The sequence below is a fragment of the Panthera leo genome, chromosome C2 (assembly GCF_018350215.1).
Source record: "Panthera leo isolate Ple1 chromosome C2, P.leo_Ple1_pat1.1, whole genome shotgun sequence".
Taxonomy (NCBI): domain Eukaryota; kingdom Metazoa; phylum Chordata; class Mammalia; order Carnivora; family Felidae; genus Panthera; species Panthera leo.
The window spans coordinates 130,132,603-130,158,989 of NC_056687.1; the positions used below are offsets into that span (position 1 = coordinate 130,132,603).

Below are 26,387 nucleotides of genomic sequence, written 5' to 3' on the forward strand. Positions count from 1 at the left end.
TACACTACTAGGTATTTATCCAAGGGATACAGGTATGCTGTTTTGAGGGGGCACATGCACCCAATGTTTATAGCAGTGCTATTGACAATAGCCAAAGTATGGAAAGAGCCCAAATGTCCACTGATGGATGAATGGATAAAGAAGATGTGGTGCATATATATATAAAATGGAGTATTACTCGGCAATCAAGAAGAATGAAATCTTGCCGTTTGCAACTACATGGATGGAACTGAAGGGTATTATGCTAAGTGAAATTAGTTAGAGAAAGACAAATATCATATGACTTCACTCATATGAGGACTTTAAGATTCAAAACAGATGAACATAAGGGAAGGGAAACAAAAGTAATATAAAAACAGGGAGGGGGACAAAACATAAAAGACTGTTAAATATGGAGATGTTAAATATGGAGATGGTTGTTGGAAGGGTTGTGGGAGGGGGATGGTCTAAATGGGTAAGGGGCATTAAGGAAGCTACTCCTGAAATCATTGTTGCACTATATGCTAACTAACTTGGATGTAAATTAAACAGCAGATAAATTAAAAAAAATAAACTTGGTAACAGTGATTGAATATTAAATTTACTGTGTTTCACTCTGAAATATGCTTCTATATAGTTGTGTCTGTGGTTTGACATATTTTTGAAAATGTACAAAAGTCTAAATATTTGCATCTGGAAATATTTACTTCCAGCTCCTTTAAAGATGAAACTTCTCTTAGTGTATATAGAGTGTTATTTAGAAGATGTATTTTGAATGGAATGTTTGAAGATGGAGGGGTATTGAGAGATCAGTTCCAGTTCTTTCTCTCTGCAGGGGAAGGTTGGAGGATCCAAAGAGATTCAGGCGCTTGCCCAAAGTCTGATTGAACAGAGCTGGTTTTGACTTGTAGCTAGTGTTCTTCTCCATCCCATAAAGGAGAGATTCTTGGGTCTGAAGTTTTCAGAATTATTGCTAGATAAAGCTTAATGAGAAATGAAGAAACTGTATATTTGTAGCAAGCAATTATAATTTGATATACACAGGTCTGATTTCAGATATAAAGTGACTCTAAACAGACAAGAACCAACAGGTAAGGGTAAGGGTACAACTATGAAGAGAGAGCGCTCAAGGAAGGCTGGAAGCTGTTCTGGGTGCTGCTCACAGTGAGGTTCACAAGAAAATGGCATATTTAAATCTGGATGCCACCACCTTTCTCTTCAGCCATCCAAGAGAATGCCATTATAGAGAACAATTTGATTGGACCAAAGAATTTCAGCTTCCACATGTCATTTGCTGACTTCTTTCCTCCATAAATTAGTTAGGTTGAATCAGTGAAGCAGAAGCATATATGTGATATAAAGAATTTATTATAGATATAAGACCTTATGCAATTGTGGGAGCTGGTTGAGTAGTATACATAAGTCTGGTTAGTCTGGGTCTGGTGCTGGGCCTGAGGCCAGTGAGGCCAACAGTCTGCAAGGGAAGATGGACATGAAATGGGGGAGAGAAAGGGCAAACTGGAACCCATAAAGATAAACTGGAACCCACACATCAGTCTCTCAATGCCTCCAAACCTCCAACTTCAATGATGTGGGTGACCTGCTGGCACATTTCACCCCAAAGCTGCTCATGAACGTGGCCCAGGATTCAGAGAAGCTACGGAGCAGATCCAGCCAGAAATGGACAGGACTGTGAGCCTGGGCGTGTCCAAAGCCAACAAATTGGGCCTAGAAATCAGTGAGTGTGAGTGGACAACAACGGCACGTGCCCCAGCTCCCTCTATCTCAGTGTAAACACTTTCCCACCTTCCCATCTCCTGCACACTCTCTTGTGGGTGTAACCCTAACCCAGAACCATGCAGAGAAAGGACTTCTGGGAGATGTAGTTCCAGCTTAGCTCAGTTGATGTCATACAAGCCACCACATTTATAAATGAAATTATTCTCCTTATCCTCCCAATAACCTTATATTTGGTGTACTAGCCAAATGATTGGCAGGTTGGCTATTTTTATTTTATTTAATTGAAAAATTTAATGAAGTTTAGTTGATGGACAATGTCACATTAATTTTAGGTGTATAACAGAGTGATTCAACAACTCTATATGTTATGCTACGCTCACCACAAGTGTAGCTACCATCTGTCACCATACAATGCTATTACAATATCACTGACTATATTCTCTATGCTGTGGCTTTCATCCCTGTGACTTTTCTCATTTCATAACTGGGAGCCCGTGTTTACTTTCCCCTTCACCCATTTTGCCCATCCTCTTATCCCCCTCCCTTTGGCAACCATCAGTCTGTTCTCTTATTAATGAGTTTGTTCCTGCTTTTTTGTTTTGTTTTTTTTTGTTTGCTTTATTTTTTTAGATTCTACATATAAGTGAAATCGTATCATATTTGTCTTTTTCGTCTTAGTTCACTTAACATAATATCCTCTAGGTTCATCCATGGTGTCACAAATAGCAAGATCTTATTCTTTTTATTGCTCAGTAATATTTCACTAGGTATATATACCACATCTCTCTCCATTCATCTTTCTCCATTCATCTATCTCCATTCATCTATGGACACTTGGGATGCTTCCATATCTTGGCTATTGTAAATAATGCTGCAATAAACATAAGGGCACATATATCTTTTCAAATTAGTGGTTTCATTTTCTTTGTGTAAATACCCAGTAGTGGAATTATTGGTAGTATGGTATTTCCATTTTTAATTTTTTTGAGGAAGTTACATACTGTTTTCCACAGCGGCCGCACCAGTTTGCATTCCCACCAAAAGTGCACGAGGGTTCCTTTTTCTTCACATTCTCACCAACACTTGTTATTTCTTATCTTTTTGATTCTAGCCATTCTGACTGGTATGAGGATATATCCTGTGGTTTTGATTTGCACTTTCACATGATGATGAGTGATGTTGAGCATCTTTTCATGTGTCTTTTGGCTATCTGTATGTCTTCTTTGGAAAGTGTTTATTCAGGCTCTCCACCCATTTTTAAGTCGGATTATTTGGGTTTTTTTTTTTTGGTGTTGACTTGTTTAAGTTCTTTATATATTTTAGATATTGACTCCATATTTGATATATAATTTGCAGCCGTGCAGCGTTGGTGGTATAGTGGTGAGCATAGCTGACTTGCATATTGGATATGTAATTTACAAATATCTTCTCTCATTCAGTAGATTGCTTTTTTTTTTAAATTGTTTCCTTTGCTGTGCAAAAAAGCTCTTTATTTTGGTGTAGTCCCAATGATTTACTTTTGCTTTTGTTTTCCTTGCCTGAGGAGACATATCTAGAAAAATATTGCTAAGGCTGATGTCAAAGATATTACTGCTAGGTTGGCTGTTTTTGGAAGATTTTTAGGAAAGCTTAGAGAGAGGGAATATGTGCCAGGCAAGACAATATTTCATGAAACAAATTAGCACAGGCATTCATGGAAGGACACAGGACTATGGTTATCACATAGTAACTTGTAAGGAACCAATTTTCCCACAAACGAGGCACTTCTGTACCTGAAATTTTAACTTCTGAACTGAAACAATGCAATCTGAGTAGCTTGAATGGACCTTGTAAACAGGCTGTTGTTTCATTTAGGGAATAAATTGAACCTTGGGAGAATCTAGATTGCTTTGAGAGACAGAAAGAAGAATGGAAGAGAGAAGGGGAGAAGGAGATGGTGAATTTGAGAGTGAGTTTTAAAGTAAAATACAACACTTGTTGTGACCTCAGGGTTATAACCTGCAGACCACATGACTTTTCCTTGAAGGCTCTGGAGATGTAATGTAAACTGCAAAGCAATTACTGAAAATAACATTTGGCCAATCTTCCCCATGACAATTCATTTGGATGCCCTTTGACTGGGACACCCCCTGCCATACACACACAATTGTAGTAAAACTAACAGGCGCCAGCCTCTAACTTTCTTTCACCTGGCTGGAAGCTTAGCACAAACTTGAATGACTTCTCTAGACTACGTATGGTCAGAGTAGAAAACCTGAGCACAGGACAGGTGGATTTGCAGGTTGGACTGTGGGTCTAAAACCAGAGGCGGCTTCTCCAAGAACAGAAAAATAGGCTATGATATTAGCTTCATTTTGCTTTTTGTTAAGTGGGTAATGAAAAGGGGCTAAAATAAATGATACAGCGACCATCTGGGGAATAGAGAATGCCAGGTGGTGGTATGCCCTGCTGGGAGCAGAGAGAGGCATTTGGGGTTGCCTTTGAGTTAGAGGAAGAATTTTTCTTGGTCTGTGAATCAGGCAAAATCTGTTCATGAAGCTGGAGGTTGTGAAGTAGCTTTCCATCAAGTGAGGTAAGCACTTACATATGCCTGCCATTTCTACAACGGGCATGTGTTTGGTTTTTTGAAGTAGCTTGCTTCATTACTCAAGTTCTTTTTAATATTGGGCATAGGTTCTTTTTTTCCTCCTGGTAAAAAACATATAACATTAGGGGCACCTGGGTGGCTTAGTTGGTTGAGTGTCTGACTTCGGCTCAGGTCATGATCTCATAGTTTGTGAGTTCAAGCCCTGTGTTGGGCTCTGTGCTGACAGCTCGGAGCCTGGAGCCTGCTTCACATTCTGTGTCTCCCTCTGTCTCTGCCCCTACCCAGCTCGCACTGTCTCTCTCTCAAAAATAAATAAACATTAAAAAAAACATACAGCATTAAATTTACCATTCTAATAATTTTTAAATATTTATTTATTTTTGAGAGAGAGAGAGAGAGAGAGAGAGAGAGAGAGAGAGAACAAGCAAGGGAGGGGCAGAGAGAGCAGAAGACACAGAATCTGAAACAGGGCCTCAGAGCCTGACACAGGGCTCAAACTCACGAACCATGAGATCATGACCTGAGCCGAAGTTGGATTCCTCACCAGCTGAGCCACCGAGGCACCCCTCATTCTAATCATTTTTAAGCATACAGTTCATTAGTGTTAAGTATGCTCACACTGTTGTGCAATAGACCTCTAAAACTTTATCTTGCAAAACTGAAACTCTATACCCATTAAAGAATTCCTTTCTTCCCCCAGCCCTCAATGACTACTTTTTTTTTCTTTCTTTTCTTAAACTACTTTATTGAGGTATGACTGATGTAAAATAAAGGTATATATGTGTAATGTATACAACAACTTGTTGAGTTTGGAAATGAGTTCACACTTAATGAAACTATCACCACATTCAAGGCTGTAAACCTTCATCACCTCACCTCTAAAAGTTCCCCCTCATCCCCTTTTTTTCTAAACATTTTTTTATTTACTTGTTTTTAATAGATGTTTTCTTCTGTGGTAAGAGCACTTCACATAAGATCTACCCTCTTAGCAAATTTTTACGTACACAATACAATATTGTCAACTGTTGGCCCTATATTGTACTGTAGATGTCCAGAACTCACTCATCTGGCTTCAGTGAATTGTATCCTCTGACTGGCATTTCCTCATTTCCCCCTTCACCCAGATCCTGGTAACCACTATTCTGTCTACACTGTAGTTCTATGAGAGAAATAATTCGGCTACTGGAGATTCCTCATGAAAGTGGAATCAGGCATTATTTGTCATTCTGTGTCTGGCTTATTTCACCTAGCATCAAGTCCTCCAGACCTATTCATCTTGTCACAAATTGTAGGATTTCTTTCTTTTCCAAGGCGGAATAATATTTCATTGTATATTTATACCACATTTCCTTTATCCATTCATCTGTTGATGGACATTTGGGTTGCTTCCACCTCTTGGCTATTGTCAATAATACTGCAGTGAACACAGGTGTGCATATATCTCTTTGATACCCTTCTTTGAATTTTTTCGAAATACATACCAGAAAGTGGGATTGCTGAATCATAGGGTAGTTCTTTTTTTTTTTAAGTTTTTTTTAATGTTTATTTATTTTTGAGAGAGAGAGAGAGAGACCAAGGGAGGGGCAGAGAGAGAGAGGGAGACACAGAATTTGAAGCAGGTTCCAGGCTCTGAGCTGTCAGCACAGAGCCCAACGTGGGGCTTGAACTCACACACCATGAGATCATGACCTGAGCCAAAGTCGGACGTTTAACCGACTGAGCCACCAAGGTGTCCCAGGGTATTTCTGTTTTTAATTTTTTGAGGAACCACCATACTGCTTTCCATAGTTGGCTGCACCATTTTACATTCCCGCTAACCGTGTATGAAGGTTCTAATTTCTCTTCCATCTCATTAACACTTGTTATTTTCTGTTCTTTTGATAGCAGCCATTCTAAGGGGTGTGAGGTGATAGCTCATTGTGGTTGATATGCATTTCTCTTTTGATTAGTGATGTTGAACATGTTTTCAGAGAGCATAGATATTTATAAGAAAACATATCTTGTGTGGAATAAAATGAGGAAGAATTAGGGTAGTAAGGCTGATGGTAAATCTTGTGGCCACAGCAATATATTCCTTCTTTTTAATCACTTTTTGCTACCATGTTTTTGCCATGCTTGTACTTTTTATCTAGTCCCCCACTGAAGCTAAATTTGGAATTTGTGAGTCATACTTTGTTGGGATTGGAAAAATTTAAGGAGATCTTCTAATCGCAACATCCCCATTTTACACCTGAGGATTAAAAAGTGAAAAAGAATTTGATTAGAAGGAAGGTAAGGGGGAAATTATTAATATAAGGGGAAAAAGGCTTCTGATTACTGAAGCTTAAATTCTAATTCATTCCCATTATGAAATAGTCCTGTGGGATCTGGAAATATTAGGAAGACTCAGTCCAAAACTCTGTGGTTGAGCATATTTTGAACAATTGCCACAGTTTTCCAGAGGTTTCTGCAGATGTTTTGTGCTGTCATCCCCTCCTCCTCTGTGGCCCTGATGTAAATCTTTGAGTGATGGGCTTTGGAGCTCAGGTTAGATTATTTGGCTTGTATACCTTACAGTTAAAACACATACTAACTTTTACTTATATTTCCACAATGGAGCCAGTTCATGTGTGTGATATCATGATGGTGAAGGGAAGAGAAGTTAGGAATACAACAGCAGGTCAGTTCAACCATCATTCCTGATCCCCAGCTTGTAGGTAGGACAAGTGGTGCTGTTTTGTGCACCTGCAACAGTTTTGTTTGGTAGCACTAATGAAGTAATCAATAAGAGAGTAATCAGAAGTAGCTCAACCCATCAGCTCCAAAAGTAGTTTTTCTCTTTTCTTCTCTTCTCTTCTCTTCTCTTCTCTTCTCTTCTCTTCTCTTCTCTTCTCTTCTCTTCTCTCCTCTCCCCTCCCCTCCCCTCCCCTCCCCTCCCCTCCCCTTCCCCTCCCCTCCCCTCCCTTCTCCTCCCCTCCCCACCTCTCCTCCTCTCTAAATGATATACTTACCCCATCCTTCTTTCTCACGAGAATACCTTACTTTCCCCACATGGGGACACTTTTCTAAAAATCTTTTTTTTAATGTTTTTTAAATTTTATTTTTGAGACAGAGAGACAGAGCACGAGTGGGGGAGGGGCAGAGAGAGAGGGAGACACAGAATCCAACGCAGGCCCCAGGCTCTGACCTGTCAGCACAGAGCCCGACACGGGGCTCTATCTCACAGACCATGAGATCATGACCTGAGTCAAAGTCGGACACTCAAATGACTGAGTCACCCAGGCACCATAGGATGCTCTTCTGACTACTCCATTCCAAATCTGCACTCCCTGAAACAATTATGAGTCTCCAACTAAACACCTTTGTACTTTTTCAGTTTCCAGTTGACAATAAGTCTGATATTTATCCCACAAACATTGACAATAAGTTTGACATTTATTCCACAAACGTTCATTGAGCACCTATATCATTCCTGGCAGTGAGGAGTCTCCAAGGAGCTGGTAGTAGGGAGGACCCTTGGTTATGATCCTGCTTTGGTATGTCTGTGACTTTAAACAAGGGTCTTTGGCTTCCCTCCATCTGTGTTTCTTAGTCTGCAAAAGAAGTGGTTGTAATAAATGATCTCCAAATCCCTTCCAATGCTGGTTCTTAGATATGGAGCACGCACTACTTCTGTTGCTGCTAAAATCTCAACTCCCACTGATGTTCCGGATGGGGAAAGAACAATGAGCAGAGCATGCATTGTGATTCTTTTCTTAGTTCTCAATTCCAGCCTGCCACAGAGGAGAAAAAGAATGAAATGGAGTCTCTCCCTCTCCTGGGCTCCCAACCAGCCACAACCCTGACACACAATGACCAACCCCACCCAAACTTAGGATCTTTTGAAAAGACCTGAAAAATGTATGTAGTCTGGGAAATCAGTGGAAGAGAGACTTCTCAATAGGTTTAAGCATTCAAGATTTTCAAAAGAAGCACCTGAACCGTTTATTAGGGTGAGAGGTAACTTTATATAAAGCCATGAAATATAGGTGGCTCTAATTGTGGTTGTGTTTGCAAGTTGAAAAGGAATTTTGGTGGTAGGTAGGACCAGGATACATAATTTACTTCATTGATTAAAAGGCTCTTGCTTGGAACCTTGTTTTTCTTCATCAAATGACCTTTTGGGGTTGACAGTTTTCCAAGTTTTAGGCAAGTTATGTTACATAAGAACGTAACTCAGGGGCCATCTGTTTTTGTGGGATTAAAACCATCCTACAGTTATGGCTTGGAAAAGCTATCTCACACAAATAATTATTTACACATATTTTCCCCAGAATCAATTTAATGAAACAAATATCTATTGAGTATCAGTTCTCAGCTCAGTTCTGTGAAGTCATTAAGAGGATGAGAATCGCAGTTGCTAGGAGCTCTGGCTATAAAGGAAGTGTGACAGGAATCCAGTCATCGACACTACACTGATGTTGCCATTTGTGGAAAACCTGATGATTTTTACCTGGAACTGAGATTCTGTTTATGTGAGCCTCATAGAATGGACAGAGAGGCTGTGCGTATTGGGAAGCCTAAGAAGAGGCTCAGGGAGCTTAGTTCTCAGGAATCCTGTCTTTTTTCATAATAAACTTCTAAGACTTATAATGCCCAGACTGCTTCCAGGCAGCATTCTAATTATAGCTCCCCTGAGTCACTGGAGGTTTCAGAACCAGTAAGTTGAGAGAGAGATAGACTATAAAAACAAGCTCATTTCACTGGGGGTATAGCTCAGGGGTAGAGCATTTGACTGCAGATCAAGAGGTCCCTGGTTCAAATCCAGGTGCCCCCTGTACAGTCTAGTTTTTGCTTCAGAAGAATCTGGATCGACCTTAGCTTTATTATTTTCCATAGCTCATGGTTGAATAAATAACTAATGTCCTTTGTGTATAGGCCAGGCATCAGTCTAAATTATTTACATTAATTATCTCCTTCATTTCTCTCCAAAATTTTATGAGATACATGCCATCAGTATCCTCATTTGACATGAGGAGACAGACTTGGAGATGCTCAGTAATTGGCTAACGGTCAAAAAAGTCTACAAAGAGAAGGCCTAAGGTTTGAACTCAGAGCACACAGCCTCAATGACTCTATCATACTACTCTTACTGTTCTAGTGTTAAAAGTTGTGTGACAAAATTCCACTTAGTAATGCTCCCAAGGTGCTAGGACTGTCCATCCAGGTTTAGAACCTTTTGGCTGCAGGGTCAACCCAGCAGCTTAGCGACTGTGCCCACCCTGTGCAGTGACCTGGGGAAGTCAGGGAATAGTCTTCACCAAACACCACTAGGGCTGAGCATGAACTGACCTGAAGGTGAGGGAGCTGCACTCTTTTCCTGCTCTAAAGCCTGAGGAGTTTCTATTTCCTTTCCGCCCCTAATTCATTTTCTGCAGCTCAGCTCTCCCACCTTGGGTGCCTTCATTCAGGATCCAGAGTGGACCAGACCCCTGCCCACAGCCCAGGCAATGCTGTGTCTTTAAAGGAGCCTGAACAACATATAGAGTGCCTTCTGTGGGCCAGAGCCGTGCAGAGTGTGAACCCAGAGGTGACTGAGACACAGCCCCTGGCCTCAGTGTGCTCTCATCCAGGGAGCAGGCCTGCAAAGTACAAAATCGGACCAATTTGAGCTGCATGTCATTGTGCCAGCCTCAGTGCATAGGAGACAGTGACTCCTGTGTGGAGGAGGGAAGGTTAAAGGAGGCTTTTGGAGTTGCAGATGGCAAATCACAGTTTCAAAGATAAATAATATCTCACAGGACAGAGGGTGGAGTGGAGGTAGGGGTGTGCGGGGTGGTGGCCGAGGTCCAGGTAGACAAGGCTGCCTGGGCAGAGACTGGGGCCAGATGGATGCAGGTAGAGGCAGCAGGAGCACAAGAGGTGACATGGGCATGTCAGAAGATGAAGTTGAAGAGGCAGTTGGGGATCCAAACTTGGAGCCTTTCAGGAAGGCATTTAAAGGGGGCGTGACCTGGAGAGACTCCATTGAATTTTTAAATTTTTAATTAAAAAATTTTAGAAATGTTTATTTTTGAGAGAGCAAGCATGAGTGGGGGGAGGGGCAGAGTGAGAGAGAGGGGGACAGAGAATCTCAAGCAGGCTCCCCACCGTCAGCACAGAACCCGATGTGGGGCTCGAACCCATGAACCATGAGATCATGACCTGAGCCGAAGCTCAACCGACTGAGCCGCCCAGGTGCCCCTAGACTCCATTGTAAAACAGGCCGCTTGGGGAGCAGCAGGGGGATGGCTGTAAGGGGTGGAGGCCGGGAGGCCATTTAGGAGGTGGTGGCACTGCTGGTGTGGGAGTTGGGATGAACCTAAGTGAAGTCAGGGCCGCGATCAGCAATACCCAGCGATTACCTGGAATTGGAGAAGAGCCGGTGAGAGAAGCGCCACCGTTGTAAGCGTTTCGACCAAATGACTGAGTGCGCAGTGGTGTCACCAACCAAGATGGGGGGAGACTGATCGGATGGTTCAGGAGGCAGGCCGGGCGCTGCGCCCCAAAGGTACACTGGAATCCTGGCCGCAGCACCTCCTGGCTGTGTGACTACTCTGTGCTTCAGTTTCCCTACCTGCAAAATCAATATGCTAATGATAACGTCTTTTTTATGGCGTTTTCGTAACGATTCTCTGGGAAGTTACGGGTGGAAGCTTTAGTCCCGTGCGTGGCACGTAGAAAGCGTCCAGTAATTATGCACTGTCGTTATTACAACAAAGCAGAATAGGAGGAGATGCAGGCTTGGGCAGGAAGGTGACAGGTTTGTTTGGGGCACCCTGGGTGTGAACTCTGAGGTTCCTGGAAAGCCTCAGAGTGGAGTGACTGGGAATGGGTATCTGGGACCCGTGAGAGCCTGTGAGCGGAACCTCTGGCTGCCTTCGCTCGGCAGCTTCAAGGAGGCGACAGGGCTCCTCAGGGAGGATTGGTTGCAATGACAGAGTTTTCCTTGACCTTTCTGCTCAGTCTCAGAGGTACACAAGATTAAAAATCCTCAGACTGGAACCAAAGAGAAGAGGAATCAGAGGTGCTCAAAGGTGAATTTTGGACTTTGGAATACCTAATTGTTGTTGTTTGACTGTAAAATAAGACAGTTCATCCTGGATGAGGTCCCCTTTGAAAATTTCATGAAAACGTACACAATATACGATGCACGTACATACACAACATTTGCCTACAATATCGGAGTTACATCTGAACCTTTGAAGTTTGTGGATACCCAGTTAAGACCCCCCCCCCCCCCCCCCCCCCCCCCCCCCCGTCCAATACTTGTTGGTGACCCATAAAACTTAAAACATTCGTTGATGTGGGGGTGGGGGGAGAAACATTCACGATGTACCCAGAGATTTTTAGGCAGTTGGTAGTGTGTTTTAAAAACTGGAGAATTATATGGAGAATTATACTCAGCTTGAGGTGCTGGGAAGAGAATGAGTATATATGCTCTGGGAAAAGTAGGCGCTGGTGTGGCTGGAAGGGAATTGAAGATGAATTTAAGTCCAGGAAGAATCTGAGCCATAAAAGGTATTTATGAAGTATGATGTAACTCATAAAAGTGAAATAAGTATTTATGTGAAGCTTGTTACTGTCAGGGGGTATAGCTCAGTGGTAGAGCATTTGACTGCAGATCAAGAGGTCCCTGGTTCAAATCCAGGTGCCCCCTCAGTGTTCTTTTGCTCTTCTTGGCAGCTTCATTAAAATACTGGGTGTAGAGTGAGGAAAGCAAGGTGCCTAGGGCTCCAAATTTAAGGATGTGCTCACTCTCACATCAGTATCTTGGCTTGTTAATTCCCTCGCAGTAAAGCTGTGTGCATATAAATTCACATAAACACAGCCATACGTCCAGAGGCATATACACACACCCCACACACCAGATGTCCCCCGACATGCACACATCCTGACCCACACACCATCACACAGACCCACCAACAGACAGACATACATACACATACGCATACCTGCATCTTCTCACGTGGACCTTTGTTTTTTCCTTTCTGTGTATTCGATCTTATTCGCCAGACCCTTTCTAACCTCCTTTCTTCAAACTTTCAACCTTTTAATAGTTAGGATTTACAGAAGAGTTGTGAAGATACTACAGAGATGTCCCATATACCCTTCACTCAGCTTCCCCTAGTGTTAACATCTTGCATAACCATGCCACATTTATCAAAACTGTGAAATAAACATTGGTGCAACACTATTAGCCAAACCATAGACATCATTCAGATGTCACCAATTTTTCTGTTATTGTCTTTTTTCCTGTGGCAGGATTCAGTCCAGGATGCCATGCTGCCTGGAGTCATAATGCCCCCTTAGTTTCCTTTTCTGACAGTCACTCAGTTTTTCCTTGAGTTGTTGTTTGTTTGTTTTGTCATCTTAACACTTTTGAAAAGTCCCGGTCAGGTATTTTGTAGAATGTCCCTCACTTTGGGTTTGTGTCATGTTTTCTCATGATTAGGCCAAAGTTCTAGATTTGGGGGAAAAATATCACAAAGGTCATGGTCATAGGCCCTTATCTTCCTGTCTTACTAGGGGTGGAAGAAAAGCACTGCAAACATTTAGGAGTCTGCTACATTGTAAGATGCTAAGAGTACAAGGTCTGAAGCTTGTGAGGATATACCTTCTGAAGTGAGATACCACACAGAAGGAAGCATATCACATGGTGGGTCTCTTTGGATTTTGGTGTTCATGTATTTGGATGTGCTTCTCTGGTATGTTTACTAGGTTTAAACAATAACCCATAAGATTGTCTGTTGTTTTGTGGATGTCAGAACAAGAAAAAAAGTCTGCACTCAGTCCAGGCCATGGGGAAACCTATTCCTTCATGGGGGTACTGTGACTTAGTACTGGAAGTATAAATGGCAACTCTAGCTTTGTTAATTTACCTTTTTTGCTTGTTTCAATAGCACATCGAATTTACCTCTTTTTAATATTATTACATGGCATATTGTAATTGTTTATAGGTCTGTGTATTAGTCAGACTAACTTTGGCAATAGTGTGGTGTCAACCCTGAAATCTCAAGAGCTTAATACAACAAAGATTTGTATCTTATTGATGCAAGATCTGAAGTGGGTGTGGTGGTCCTTCACCCTCTGGCAACTATGTCCATCTAGCACAATGGGGCCTCCAGAGTCATTGCTGCAGGGGTAGAGAGAGTTAGAGGAGTCACATAAGTTCCCAGCTTCCTTAGCCCTGGAGTGACATGCCTCACTTCAGCTCACAGTTCATTGGACAGACCTAGTCTTATGTCCCCAGTGTCATTGCAGTGGAGGCCAGGAAAGAGAAGAAAGCATTTGGATAGTTAGTGAGTACTAACTTTCACTGCCATAACTGATCTTACCTACTCAATTCTTTTTGATTCTTCTTGTTATCACCAGCGACTGGTAAGTACCTTGCCCATGGTAAGGGCTCACAAGGTATTTGATGAATAACAACTTTTGGCTAATTGAGTGAATGAATAAATGACTGATACAAGATAAACAAGGTTTATTCTTAAGTTATTTGGAAACTGATTCAATTATAAGGCAAGAATTATACCTCTCATATTTAAGAAAAAAACAACTTGGGGCAACTTGGGTGGCTCAGTAGGTTAAGCGTCTGACTTTGGCTCAGGTCATGATCTCACAGTCCATGAGTTTGAGCCCTGCGTCGGACTCTCTGCTGACAGCTCAGAGCCTGGAGCCTGCTTCCGATTCTGTGTCTCCCTCTCTCTTCCCCTCCCCTGCTCATGCTCTGTCTCTGTCTCAAAAATAAATAAAAGTATTAAAAAAAAAACCTTATTGCTGCCTTCTAAATAATCCCTTAAAAGATTCAAACTTTTGTTGAAGAAGACAACTTTGTGTATGCCCATCAAGTAAAACATAGAATACTATCTTTTTTGTTTGTTTGTTTTTTTGCTGATTTATTTTGGAAAATAAATGTCTACTACTCTATCTCCCTTTCTAAAATTGGCCACATGACCTTTACCCATTATAAAATCAAAATACATTTACTGTATAAAACTTTAAACATATATCAAAGTTTATAGGAGGGAATAAAATTGGGTTGCATCTCTACCACTATCTTTTGTTAACTGTTGTCTGTTAAATGTGATGGGACATGTGTGTGTATGTTTTATGTATGTACACATAAACATAACCAAACATATCAGGCATGTCTTAGGCAACATCTCAGATCCTCTTGTCCTTCACTGTTCCTGAGGCCCTTGGCCAGCTTCTCTACCCTGGCTGCCATTGCAGTGGCAAGTGTGCATTGACTTTATCAATGATGGCTGCCTCTGGCTTCCTACTCTTGGCTTCCCACTCTTGGTTTCCCTCTTGCTTTTGAGTTATAAGAGGCCATGAGACCCCCTTGATGCCCCCACCTACAGAACCTGGAAATGTTGAGGAGCTAATGCAGCATGAGGAAAACCTTTCGCCAACAAGATACAGAAGTTGAGGGCTAAGTCTTCTTCTCCCTTCCTTGGGACAGAGTGTCCTGGGATGCTGTAGCTCATATGCCCTCTGGAAGACAGCTTTATGGGATCAAACAATCAATTGCACTTGTTAACAAATGATGACCAGCTTGGAAACGCACCTTTGCACTGACCTAACCTTTCTCTGCCTCGCTCCCCCTATTACCTCCCTCCTCCCTGGGGGTCGCGCTTTGTGAAAAACTAATAGCAGGTAAGCTTTTGCCTCTAGCTCTAGGTTCTGGGGTATCGAGATAATGCAGGCAGTCAGGATGGTCTGCCAGTTTTCCCTTCACCCTTTACCACAAGGCGATAGAAATGAATTGCATCCAGGCTTTCATTAAACAAGATACCATCTCTGCGTGATTCCAGCTGCCAACATCTGCATCTCTTCCCCTGAGTTCGTTCTTTCTTTCTTTCTTTCTTGGCAGCCAGAGCCCATTCTACATCTGTTTGAGGCAAGCTGGAAGTGCCAGAGAATGAATGGCCCCTGGGAGCACCTTCCAATAACAGCTGGCAGAGGTTGCTGTTTAAATAACCCAGATTCCTTACCCCTCCCGTGGGATAGCTCAGCCATGATGCCAACCACCTCGGCTCCAGAGTTCTCAATGGCACTAAGCTGGGCTGCCCACAGCATTAACTTGTATGACAAAACAACCTTTGTTGGCTGCTTCCCTTGTCCTTTCTCACTTCCCCTCTCCTCTACCAGTGTATCCTGTAGTCACCTCCCAAATATGCTATTTGAATTAGAATTCCTGAATTTTGCTGCCATGAGAGCCCAAATCGGGACATCAGCCTAAGACATAATTAAAAAAAAAAACTCTTATAAACTGATCTTTTTCATTTAATAATATATTCCGTATGTGATGTTCAATATTCCAAAACTTATCTAAAATATAAGAGTGTAAATGCTGCTTGGTATTTATTGTATGGATTATATAAATGATATGTTGGGCATTTCAGTTTCCAACTTTCCTATCCAACTGTAATTAACCCAGTGCCAAACACAGTTGGACAGGCTTTGTCTCCTGGGGTGAGAGTCGTAAATAAATGAGCTACAGATCAGTCATTTGTGCACATGATAAGAAGGAAATAGTCAACACAGATTTCCCCTGACTTCTATTTGGTGGTTTTTGAAGGTTGCCCTATAGCAGGAGTTCTTAGGAAAATATCAAAAACATCTCGATTATGTTCTACTTTGAAAGGAAATGAATTGCATCCAAGCTTTCATTAAGCAAGGTACCATCTCTGTCTCATTTCTCTTTGAAAAATAATGACAGCAAAAGCTCATTCCGTGGTACTTTGCTGCCTGATGGGTTTTGTTTCACTTTGTGGAAATTTGGGCTTCCTGCTTCCAAAGGGGTATACCTCTCTTACCGTTAGACAGTTAGGATGACTTCTAAAGTTTTATTCCAGTCCCTTGAATGATTTGGGGCCAGTTAACCAACCTCTGTAAGTTCTGGGTTCTTTTCATTTTGTACATTGGAGTTAATAATAGTATTCCTCTTGCTAAGTTTGATGTCAGAGTGGTATAATGTTAATGAATCCATAGTGACTACTCAATAAATGATAGCAATTACTTCACAGTGGGTTCATTTTCAGTGGTGAAAGGAGCAGCACAGAGCAGAGGGGGGGACTTAAGAAATATCAAGGAGGGGCGCCGGGGTGGCTTGGTCTGCTGAACGTCAGACTTCACCTCTGGTTATGGTCTCCCGGTTCGTGGGTTCAAGCCCTGCATCAGGCTCTGTGCTGACAGCTTGGAGCCTAGAGTCTGCTTCAGATTCTGTGTCTCCCTGTCTCTCTACCCCTCCCCTGCTCACATCCTGTCTCTTTCTCTCAAAAATAAAATAAACATTAAAAAAATTAAAAAAAAAAAAGGAATATCAAGGGGACATAGGGTTGGGACATACAGATACCTAATTAGATTCAGGGAACATGAAAATGTCTCTCTGCTCGAAGATATCTCCTCCCCATGTTCTTCCTGCTGCAGCTCAGACTTGGACCCGAAGCTGTGCATAATTCCAGCCCTTCTGCCTAGTGTAGCCATTCTCCAAGGAGAGCAGCAGCACCTTGGGAACTAGTTAGAAATGCAGATTATCAGGTCCCTCCTTTGACATTAGAATCAGAATCTCTGGGAGTGGGGCCTGGTAATTTATGTTTTAGAAAGCTACTCTTGCACATTAAGGTTTAAAACCACTAGTCTCATTTAAGGCTTTAACCTGGCTTGCCCAGCACCTCCTCCCATGGCCAGCTCAGGGGGTTCTGCTTGATTCAGCTTCCTCCTCTTCCAGCTTTCACCCTGAGATGTTACTGTGTGTGCTGTCTCAATTATACACTCCTTTTCAGCTCTGAGTTTAATCTCTCATCTTTTGCATTATACTAGGACCTTATATCTGCCATTGGGTGTGATTTCTACCCCTCCCTTTATCCCTGTGTCTGGCAGCTCCAGACAACTTATCCTGGTGCAGTTTAGCCCCTGGGACCTCATTCTGCCTGGAGCTTGATCAGGAAGCTGATATTTCCACCAGGTTTTGCCCCTGCAGGAGGATCAGCCCTTACTAGCCCGATGTTCAGTTTCAGTGCTGCCCCAGGCTCCAAGAGAGAGTAAGGCATGCTTTTTAAGATCTAGTCCCTGAAATCATAAACCATCATTTCTGTCACATTTTATTTGTTAGAAACAAATCACTATGAGTAGTTCACATTCAAGGGGAGGGGAACCGGCTTTACTTTCTGATGGGAGGAGTCTCAAAAATTTGGGGGCGTATTTGGGGAAAGCTCCCTTCCACATACCACTCAATTCTTTTTTTTTTTTTTAATTTTTTTAACGTTTATTTATTTTTGAGAGAGAGAGAGAGTGCGAGCGGGAGAGGAACAGAGAGAGAGAGGGAGACACAGAAACTGAAGCAGGCTCCAGGCTCTGAGCTGTCAGCACACAGCCCAAGGTGGGGCTCGAACTCACAAGCTGTGAGATCATGAGCTGAGCAGATGTTGGTTGCTTAACCAACTGAGCCACCCAGGTGCCCCTTCACATACCACTCAATTCTTAAGATGATCTGCTCTGTTGGCCCGTTCTGGCAGAGTCTAGATGCTCACCTTTGTCTTTGGCCAGGTGTCCTAACTAGCCACTAGACAGAGAGCCCTTTCTATGTATTTCTGATACTCAATCCAGGTTGATGTCACTATCCAAGGGGTCTTATCTCTTTATAATGACAAGTTTCAGTCATTTATCGAACACTTACCTTGTGATTGCTAACTGATGTATTGGTTATGCCCTAATTGCCTGTGTCTAACTTGGTGAGTTATTAACTTGAGCTAAGTTCCAACTTTTTGTATGTTAACCAGGCACAGAGCTGCCGTATAAATATATGCAGTTAGAAGAGAATGCAAAACTGCTCATCTGAGAGGGTGAGTTGCGGCTGAAATCTGGCTCACACTCCACTAGCTGAGTTAATTTGGACTCTGTGTGCCTAGAGGAAAGGGAGCTTGTTTCCAATGTGCACAGATAGACATGCCATTGATTTGCTCAGCATGAAGCCCTCAGGGCTAATTTTCACATCCGTGCTTGTGAGCTAGCAGTGGTCCTGGTTGGATGTCTTTTTGTTGTACACAACAGAAACCAACTCAGACTGGTTTTAGCAAAACAAGAATTTAAATGGAAAATATCTAGCTTTCATATTTGGCTTCAGACATGGCTGGATCCACGTTCCTGGATCATGTTACCAGAAGTCTGTTTCTCTCTTTTTCTTGGATCTGCCTTTTTCTGTGTTCACATTATTCTCAGAATGATTCTCCAAGTGGTGTCCAGTTGACCAGATGTACTTCCTTTTGGCTTAGCCACCCCAGGACGAAAGGAAGTTTTCTAGTGTTTCCAGTCCTGTGATTAAGTCTCATTGGCCTGTTTCTTCACCATTCATGTGGCAATGGCCACGGAATTGTCTGATTTTGTTGCAGGATTCTTTACCTCAATACCCAGGATTTGTTGTCTCACTGCTTCAAAGAATAAAGAGGTGGACACAATAAAATGAGCAGTGGGCAAAAGTTTATTAGAGTATATAAGATCAGAAAGAAAGAACAGTATGAAAGCTCTCTTCACAGAGAGAGGGCTTTTGAAAGTGAATGCTGGGGACAATAGGTAAGGGACTTTGTTTTATAAGGTCTGGTCATGCCCCCATCCTTCCCTTCCCCCTTGATCCTTCTTAGGTCCTACCCTTATTGGCTGGACAACTCTAGGTCCTGGGTTGTTGACTTCTGATTGGCTCAATTCCCTTGTGTGAGGAGTCAGACCATGGTCATACTGTCCCTCACATAACACAAGTTTTATGGTTTACTTATTTTAGTTAGGTATTTTGATTGCCAAATTCCTGAGAGGAACCTGAGGGAGAGTAGATAGTGTCTGTCACATTCTTAAGAGGAACTTTATGCTTGAGGGGGTTAGTTTCTGGTCAGATACTCCCAGCATTGTTTTAAAATATGCGTTTTTCCCCACCCAGGGACCTCAGGTCCTCATTTTTCCCTCGCTGCCTATTTTATCTTACCTTTCCCTATCCCTTTTCCTATCATAATTTGACTGTTTCTAGAGTTGGGGAGTTGGTTCTTCCCCATCCAAACCACACGAAGGTTGAGAGTGGATGGTTATCTATTTAAAAAAAAATGGATGCTTTTACCAGAAAAAAAGAGGGAACTAGATCTTGGATGGACTAAAAACAATACATAGTTATTACATCTATTCATTGGATTCACACTTGGGTATGGCCAGTCAGAATCAAATTATAGAAAGGGAACTGAGGAGATGATAAAGAAAGACTGTGGGTCTTACCCATATTTCCATGGCAGCCACAGGTGACCCTCAGGTAACCTACAGGTTCTCTTCTCGGGGAATTGAAAAGCTCATCCCATAGCTCAGTTTGGCCTCTCAGTATCAGCAACATAACCAGGATCTCTTATGTAGCCTCTGGATTTTACCTCATGCCATTTTGTTTTCCATCTAGCTCTTGCTCAGAGCTCCTTGTAGTATACGGCAGCCTGGGTTTGAAGAATACACATGGCATGCTTTGGATGTATCCATCCTTGATGTCACTGGCTTTTCCCTTCTCGTTCTCATGCTGCCTCACTTCTTTAAAAAAAAATTTTTTTTTAACGTTTATTTATTTTTGAGACAGAGAGAGACAGAGCATGAACGGGGGAGGGTCAGAGAGAGGGAGACACAGAATCTGAAACAGGCTCCAGGCTCTGAGCTGTCAGCACAGAGCCCGACGTGGGGCTCGAACTCACGGACCGCGAGATCATGACCTGAGCCGAAGTCGGACGCTTAACTGACTGAGCCACCCAGGCGCCCCGACCTCACTTCTGAGTCTTGTTCTGAGGGGCAGGAGCTGATATCCATGGGCACAGACTCTTCTGAAGGGATCCCTAAAAGGCTTCTTCTCATTCACAGGAGGTAGGTTGACCCCTGAGAAAGATCGGTTGAATCCAGGGATTTGATCGCAAGGCAGGATGCAGCCACTTGAGGAATTTACCCTGTTTCTGGCTATGTGCTATTTGGTGGCCCATTCTCGGCCAGGGTCCTAAGCCAATCCTTCAGTTGCATTTCTTGCTCTATAGTGATTGGTTAGGAAATGGAGTCACAACCCAAGCACAGTGAGTGCTTCTCGAAGGGACTGTTTCTGATTCTTTTAGGAAAGGGCTCCTTTTTTTTCTGTTTACTTCTTGCAGGCCTTGAACCTGAAAGTATGCAAAAGATGGAGCTTTTTCGCCAACTAAAAACCATAAGGAGTAATAAACCCTGAGGACAGAGCTGCTAGTACAGAGGAAGTGGAAGCTGAGAAATGGAGAGAAAAAGGCCAGGACCTGGTAAGGTAGTTTTAGCTCCTGGAGCAAGGGATGCCTGATTTGCTAGACAACTCCTGGGGTTTTCAGTCATGAGATTCAGAAAATTCACTGCCAGTCTTGTTTTCTGTCACCTGCAAATAAAAGATTCCTCAGGAATGCATCCTGACACCAGGAGCCTCCAGTGATTGGAGGTCCAGTGAGGCCTACGTGTTCTTCATACCCAAAGCTGGGTTTCTCACATACTTAACCTTAACTCCAGAATCCCAGTTAGTCCTCCCCACCCTGCTGAGACTGTTTCTCTCCTTGTAAATATATGGTAATAAGTCATGCCATCCACCACCTATGGGGGTTGAAGACTAATTAGAACTCTTGTGAAATCCTTTGTTTTTACAAAATGTCAGCAGAAGAGTTCTATGCATTATCTTTTCCTCTTGAGTCTCCTGCCCTTTTGTGTTTTGTTTTGGTTTTTAAAACTTCTCTTCTGCAAAATAAAACTTGTCTTTTCTTTTTAAATATGACCAATTTTCTAGATTCACTTCTTAGGTGTAACAGACTAGACTAAAAATATCCCTGTCTGTGGTAGGGGGGTGAGATTCAGGACCATACTGGCTCTCTCCTTTCTGTTCTCTTGCTTTTCTTCCTGGATCTTCTTAAATTCTTGAATTTTGGGTTTCTAGTACTGGAAAGAAATGCAGTTAATTCAGAAAATGCCAAGACAAGGGAGCTGTTAACTTGACTTTGTTTTGAATCTAGGTTTATCCCCAACTGGCATCATTTTGAGAAAATGTTCCATGGATTTCTGTGAGTGAAGTGGTTGTACTATGGAGGAAATTAACCATACGATAAAGACACCAGAAAGGAAAAAAGGGGGAAAAATGTATTGGAAAGGAAGGGGAGAAATAGAGGATGAGCAGTAAAGAGAGGACAGTGACAGGGATTGAGATAGAAAATACACTTGGACCAACCTTTGATGATCACATTTTGGTTAGATAATGCAATACTGTTAGAGTTCCCAGACTTAGCAAATAAAAATCCAGGATGCTCAGTTGAATTTGAATTTTAGATAAATAATAAGTAAATTGTTAGTATGAATATGGTGATTTTTCTTTTCTTTTTTAATGTTTACTTATTTTTGGGAGACAGAGACAGCCTGAGCAGGAGAGGGCAGAGAGAGAGGGAGACCCAGAGTCTGAAGCAGGCTCCAGGCTCTGAGCTGTCAGCACAGAGCCCGACGCGGGGCTCCAACCCATAGATTATGAGATCATGACCTGAGCTGAAGTCAGACGCTCAACCGACTGAGCCACCCAGGCGCCCCTGGGGATTTTTCTTTTCTAGGGTCGATGGGTTTTCTTGCTAGCATTCTGGAACCTATGAGTGAAACTGACTCCGGCTCGTATCTTGAGATCAAAACCATGGAGTCGTTGCCTATAAGTTCCTGCAGCTTCTAGCCTCTTCCCTGTTTCAGCACATGCCTTTAGCGGGCTGAAATGTTCACATATTCTTTCTATCTGAGTCCTGGGAAATTCTCAAATACATGCAAAAGTGGAGAGAATTACAATGAACTTCCATTACTCTGAAGAGCCATTGACTTGTTGCCAGTCTTGTTTCATCTACACTGCTTCACCCCTTTATTTTGCAGTAGTATTTAAAAAAATTTTTTAACATTTATTTATTTTTGAGAGACAGAGACAGAGCATGAGCAAGAGAGGGGCAGAGAGAGAGAGACACACACAGAATCTGAAGCAGGCTCCAGGCTCTGAACTGTCAGCACAGAAGCTGATGTGGAGCTTGAACCCACGAACTGTGAGATCATGCCCTGAGCCGAAGTCAGATGCTTAACCAACTGAGCCGCCCAGGCGCCCCTTATTTTGTAGTAGTATTTTAAAGAAAATCCTAAACTTCATGTCACCCTTAGATATGTTTCTTTTTAAATTTTATATTCCCTTTCCTGTCCTTAACTGTGTATCTGATCTGTTTAATATTGCCAAGATTCCATTTTTCACCTTTGTTTCCCTTCATGTAAAATAGTAAATACAAAATACTGGCTCTCGTCCTTCATGAGATAATATTGCTTCATTTTCCTCCTCAGAGCATCCCTATAGTTCAAGAATTTCCCTCACTCTGGTGGCCTATTCAGGCCTCAGGGATCTGGTCTGCTTTGTGCTGTGGGGTCCATGGACCATGATGGGTGGGAGGTAGGGTGGGGGTGAGGGTTATCATGTTTTGGCTTTCTCTCAAACTTCCTTCCTGTGACAAGTACTGATCTTTTCTCTCTTTATTGCTAACTTTATGCACCATGCAAGTCTATACTTTTTTAGGGCAAGCATTAGATCCTCTGATTTAACATTTTAAATATTCCCAGGAGTAGATTTGAAGATGCTGAGAGGAGCATGGCTGAGGACTGAAGATGTCACACTTCAGTGTGCACGGGGTCCCCTGGAGGGCTTGTTAAAAACACAGACGCAGAGCCCACCCCCTGAATCTCTGGTTCTGTAGGTCTAGGGTGGGGACAGAGAATTTGCCATTTCTGTGTGTTCCAGGGGATGAGTTACTGGTAGTCCTGGGAGCACACCCTCAGAACCACTGGGGTTAGTAAAAACTTTCTGGTTACCCAACCCTGAAGAAAAAACCTTGGGCAGGTTACTTAACCTCTCAGATTTAGTCTCCTCATCTGTGATCAACAAACGGTCATTCCTTCTCCCTTTCCGGTGATGACTTGGCTGCTTTTAAGAGTGTCAATGGAGAAGAGGAGACAAAACTGAAAAAGAACAAAGGCCTTTATTCGGGGTCTCAGAATTACCCTTTGGGGAGCACAGATCCTGGAGTAACCAGAAACATGTGCTACTTCCGTGGGGAAATCAAGGGGTTTTTATGAAAAGAAGGAAAGGGTAATTCCATAATTTAGATAAAGAAGAGAAGGGAAAAACCCCTGCGAATCTGGTGCTGACCAGTTGAGCTGCTTTTCATTGCTATCTTATTGATTAATGATGAGGGTGCTTGGGGCAAGCTGAGGGCAAAACACAGGCTGGCAGCCCCCCCCCCCCCGCCCCCACCCAGGTGGAATATGTGTGATATTCCTCCGACACTCCTGGCTACCCAAGAACAAAGGAAAAAGGTTTAAGTGGTTGGCCATGATCATGTGGGAAACTAAGGCAAATGAAAAATTAAATTCCCTTACTGCCTACAGCCCATTGACAAGTCCTTGAGACCAGCAGAGTGACCTCCCTCTAGGAGCTCATCTGCCTCGATGATGACACTTTGCTAGGAGCAAAAGAGAACCTCAGCTTAACATTATCCCAACCTTGAGGATCTTGTAAGTCTACTTCCTTTATCTCAACTGCCCCAAGATAAATGCTTGCAATCATACTTCAAGCTTATAACCTCCCAATATATCTCTGAAGGGTCTCATAACTAAGGTTTTATTAAACGGTAATAACGAGTGGCATTTCCCTAGCAACAGCTAGCCCCTCAAGCAACAGCTGGAAACCTTGCTTCCAAAATACCTTAGAGGCTTACCTCTATCCCTGACCCCTAACTCTATCCCTGCCCTATCCTCTATCCCAACCTGAGGGTATATAATGAGTTGCCCATCACAACCCCAGTGCAGCTTTTCCTGCCCACGGGTCCTGTCCCTGTGCTTTAATAACATCACCCTTTTTCACCAACGATGTCTTCAAGACTTCTTTCTTGGTCATAGGCTCTGGACCACCCCACCATCACCCCAAAACTTCATCAATTGAAGCACCAATTATATTGGTGCTATCAAACAAAACTGTCTCTGGTATGTACTAGTTAACTTTACTGCCCTCATAGGATCCAAACTAGCCAGTTGCTCTGTTGAAATTTTATGAGCAACCGCTTGTAAACCAATTGCTGCTTCTGGCCCGGTTCAGGAGTTCATTAGCTGGGAAGGAAAACAAAGCTTCCAATGGAGACTCTTATGTCCAGAAATGTTCGACAATTTCACCAAAGCAAAAGCACACCTTTCCTCTGTGCTGTTTTGTCTGTGGCTAATTGGAAGCAGTTTTGACTGTATTCATTTCTTAGAATCCAGTTGCATTAGTAGTATGGAGTTTTGGGTCAACTAAAGCAATGTTGAACTCAAGGGGCTGTACTCCAGGTCCTCGATAGAGGGACTGGTGAGGACACATCTATAGGCCATTCATTCACCCACTGTGTATTGAGTATCTACTATGTGCCAGGCACTATTGTGGCTGGTAGAGATACAGTTAGACAGGATCGTTGTCCTTGGGGAATTTGCATTCTAGTAGGATGAGAGGGAAGGGAACATTCCTGGTTGGGGCCCTGATAAAATAGGAAAACTACAGTGAAGAGCCAGTTCAATAATAATTTGTATTATTAGGAGTCCAAAGTCAGCTTCACTGGGCTCAAAGCATGTGCTGGAAGGCCACGCTCTCTCTGAAGGTTATAGGGGAGAATCTGTCTCTTATCCTTTCTGGCTTCTAGAGCTGCATTCCTGGACTCCTGGTTCCTTCTTCCATCTTCAGATGTCTTTTCCACCCCCTCACCTCACCTCCTGTCGCATAGTGTGGGGCAGTGAAGAATGTAGAGGCAGGGGGGAAGATGATCCAGGAAGGATGGGAACAATGTCTGAGAACTGTGATGACCATGGCCGCGGGTGCTCCATGAAGCCATGTTGTCAAGCAGCAGTGAAGACGAATGTGGATTGGAAGGTCTCCATGTACCATGTACCACATGCTTTACAGGCCTTTCTCCTCTAATTCTCACACTTTACTCTTTTTAAAAATTTATTTATTTTTATTTTTTTGAGAGAGCGAGCAGAGGAGGGACAGAGAGAGAGAGAGAGGGAGAGAGAGAATCTCAAGCAGGCTCTGCATTGTCAGCACAGAGCCCTATGTGGGGCTTGAACTCACGAACCATGAGATCATGGCCTGAGCCGAAATTAAGAGTCAGATGCTTAAACCAGCTGAGTCACCCAGGTGCCCCTCTCACAATTACCTTTGAGGGAGGTGCTTTTGACACATGAAAAAAAAAACTAATGCTCAAAGTTGACTTGCCCAGAGTCACTCCTAAAGTGGTAACACCTGGGGCACAAGGCAGGCAGCCTTCCTCCAGAGCAGAGCCCTGAGGAAAGCCTTCCTACTCAGTCTGTAGACCAACAGCATTGGAATCCCTAGGAGCTTGGCAAAACTGTGGACTCCCGGGCTCTGGGCTCTGTGCTAGACCTGCTGAAACAGAATCTGCATTTTCACAAGAGCGCCTGAGATTCCAATGCATGTATGTGTTAGAGAATCTCTACCACCAAGCGTTCCACTGGAAATGCGGGGAAACTACATTTTCAGCAGCTGTGGGAGCTGGTGGAGATACCTTTCTCTATGGTGTTTGCTTTAACAATATTAGGGAGCCCAGTTATTCTGATATGTCTTCATTTGGGTAAGCAAATAACCACAATTAAAAAACAACAAAACAAAACCTCTCTGAGTTCATGTCTCCAGTCCTAAGGAAGGACACCACAGTGCCCTCTAAATAGCAGTTACTTGTCTCCTTGGCACTAAAATATTTGCTGACTCGGGTATTCATCATCTCTGTGTGCTGCAGGGTCCAGGGTGATAAATTATGGAAGAGAGTTATTAAATTACAACACTATCTCTTACATCAGATGCTGGTGTTAGGCATATTTTGGGCCCCGCAATCATCACACAGCAAGTAGAGAATCGTGATTATGGTCCTTATAAAAGATGCCTATTCATGGAAGTTTGTTTTTACCCTAGGTCTTTGTTAGGCTGGTATTCTATTTCTACGCTTTAGAGTGTGTGGTTTTGGCT

The 26,387-nt window shown here is 42.8% G+C and overlaps 2 protein-coding genes and 2 non-coding genes across 4 annotated transcripts in view; 3 read left to right on the plus strand and 1 right to left on the minus strand.

Moving 5' to 3' along the window:
• Positions 1–7,510: 7,510 nt before the first annotated feature.
• On the minus strand, positions 7,511–25,298 carry LOC122229344. The gene is made up of 5 exons (XM_042954380.1): positions 25,115–25,298; positions 14,523–14,673; positions 10,669–10,938; positions 7,953–8,058; positions 7,511–7,878 (listed from the first exon to the last, which is right to left on the minus strand). Exons 1-5 carry the CDS (start codon positions 25,296–25,298, stop codon positions 7,747–7,749), a joined length of 843 nt encoding a protein of 280 aa, XP_042810314.1. The 3' UTR covers positions 7,511–7,746.
• TRNAC-GCA lies at positions 9,030–9,101 on the plus strand. Its single transcript has one exon. It is a non-coding gene; the product is annotated as a tRNA-Cys (tRNA).
• The window catches only part of CPNE4 (copine 4), a 684,237-nt gene continuing 668,868 nt past the window's right edge, over positions 11,019–26,387 (plus strand). Inside the window, exons 1-3 of the mRNA XM_042956193.1 lie at positions 11,019–11,066; positions 11,270–11,340; positions 20,464–20,601. The gene's annotated coding sequence lies outside the window, so the exon portion shown is untranslated. The remainder of the gene's footprint in view (positions 11,067–11,269; positions 11,341–20,463; positions 20,602–26,387) is intronic.
• On the plus strand, positions 11,892–11,963 carry TRNAC-GCA. Its single transcript has one exon. It is a non-coding gene; the product is annotated as a tRNA-Cys (tRNA).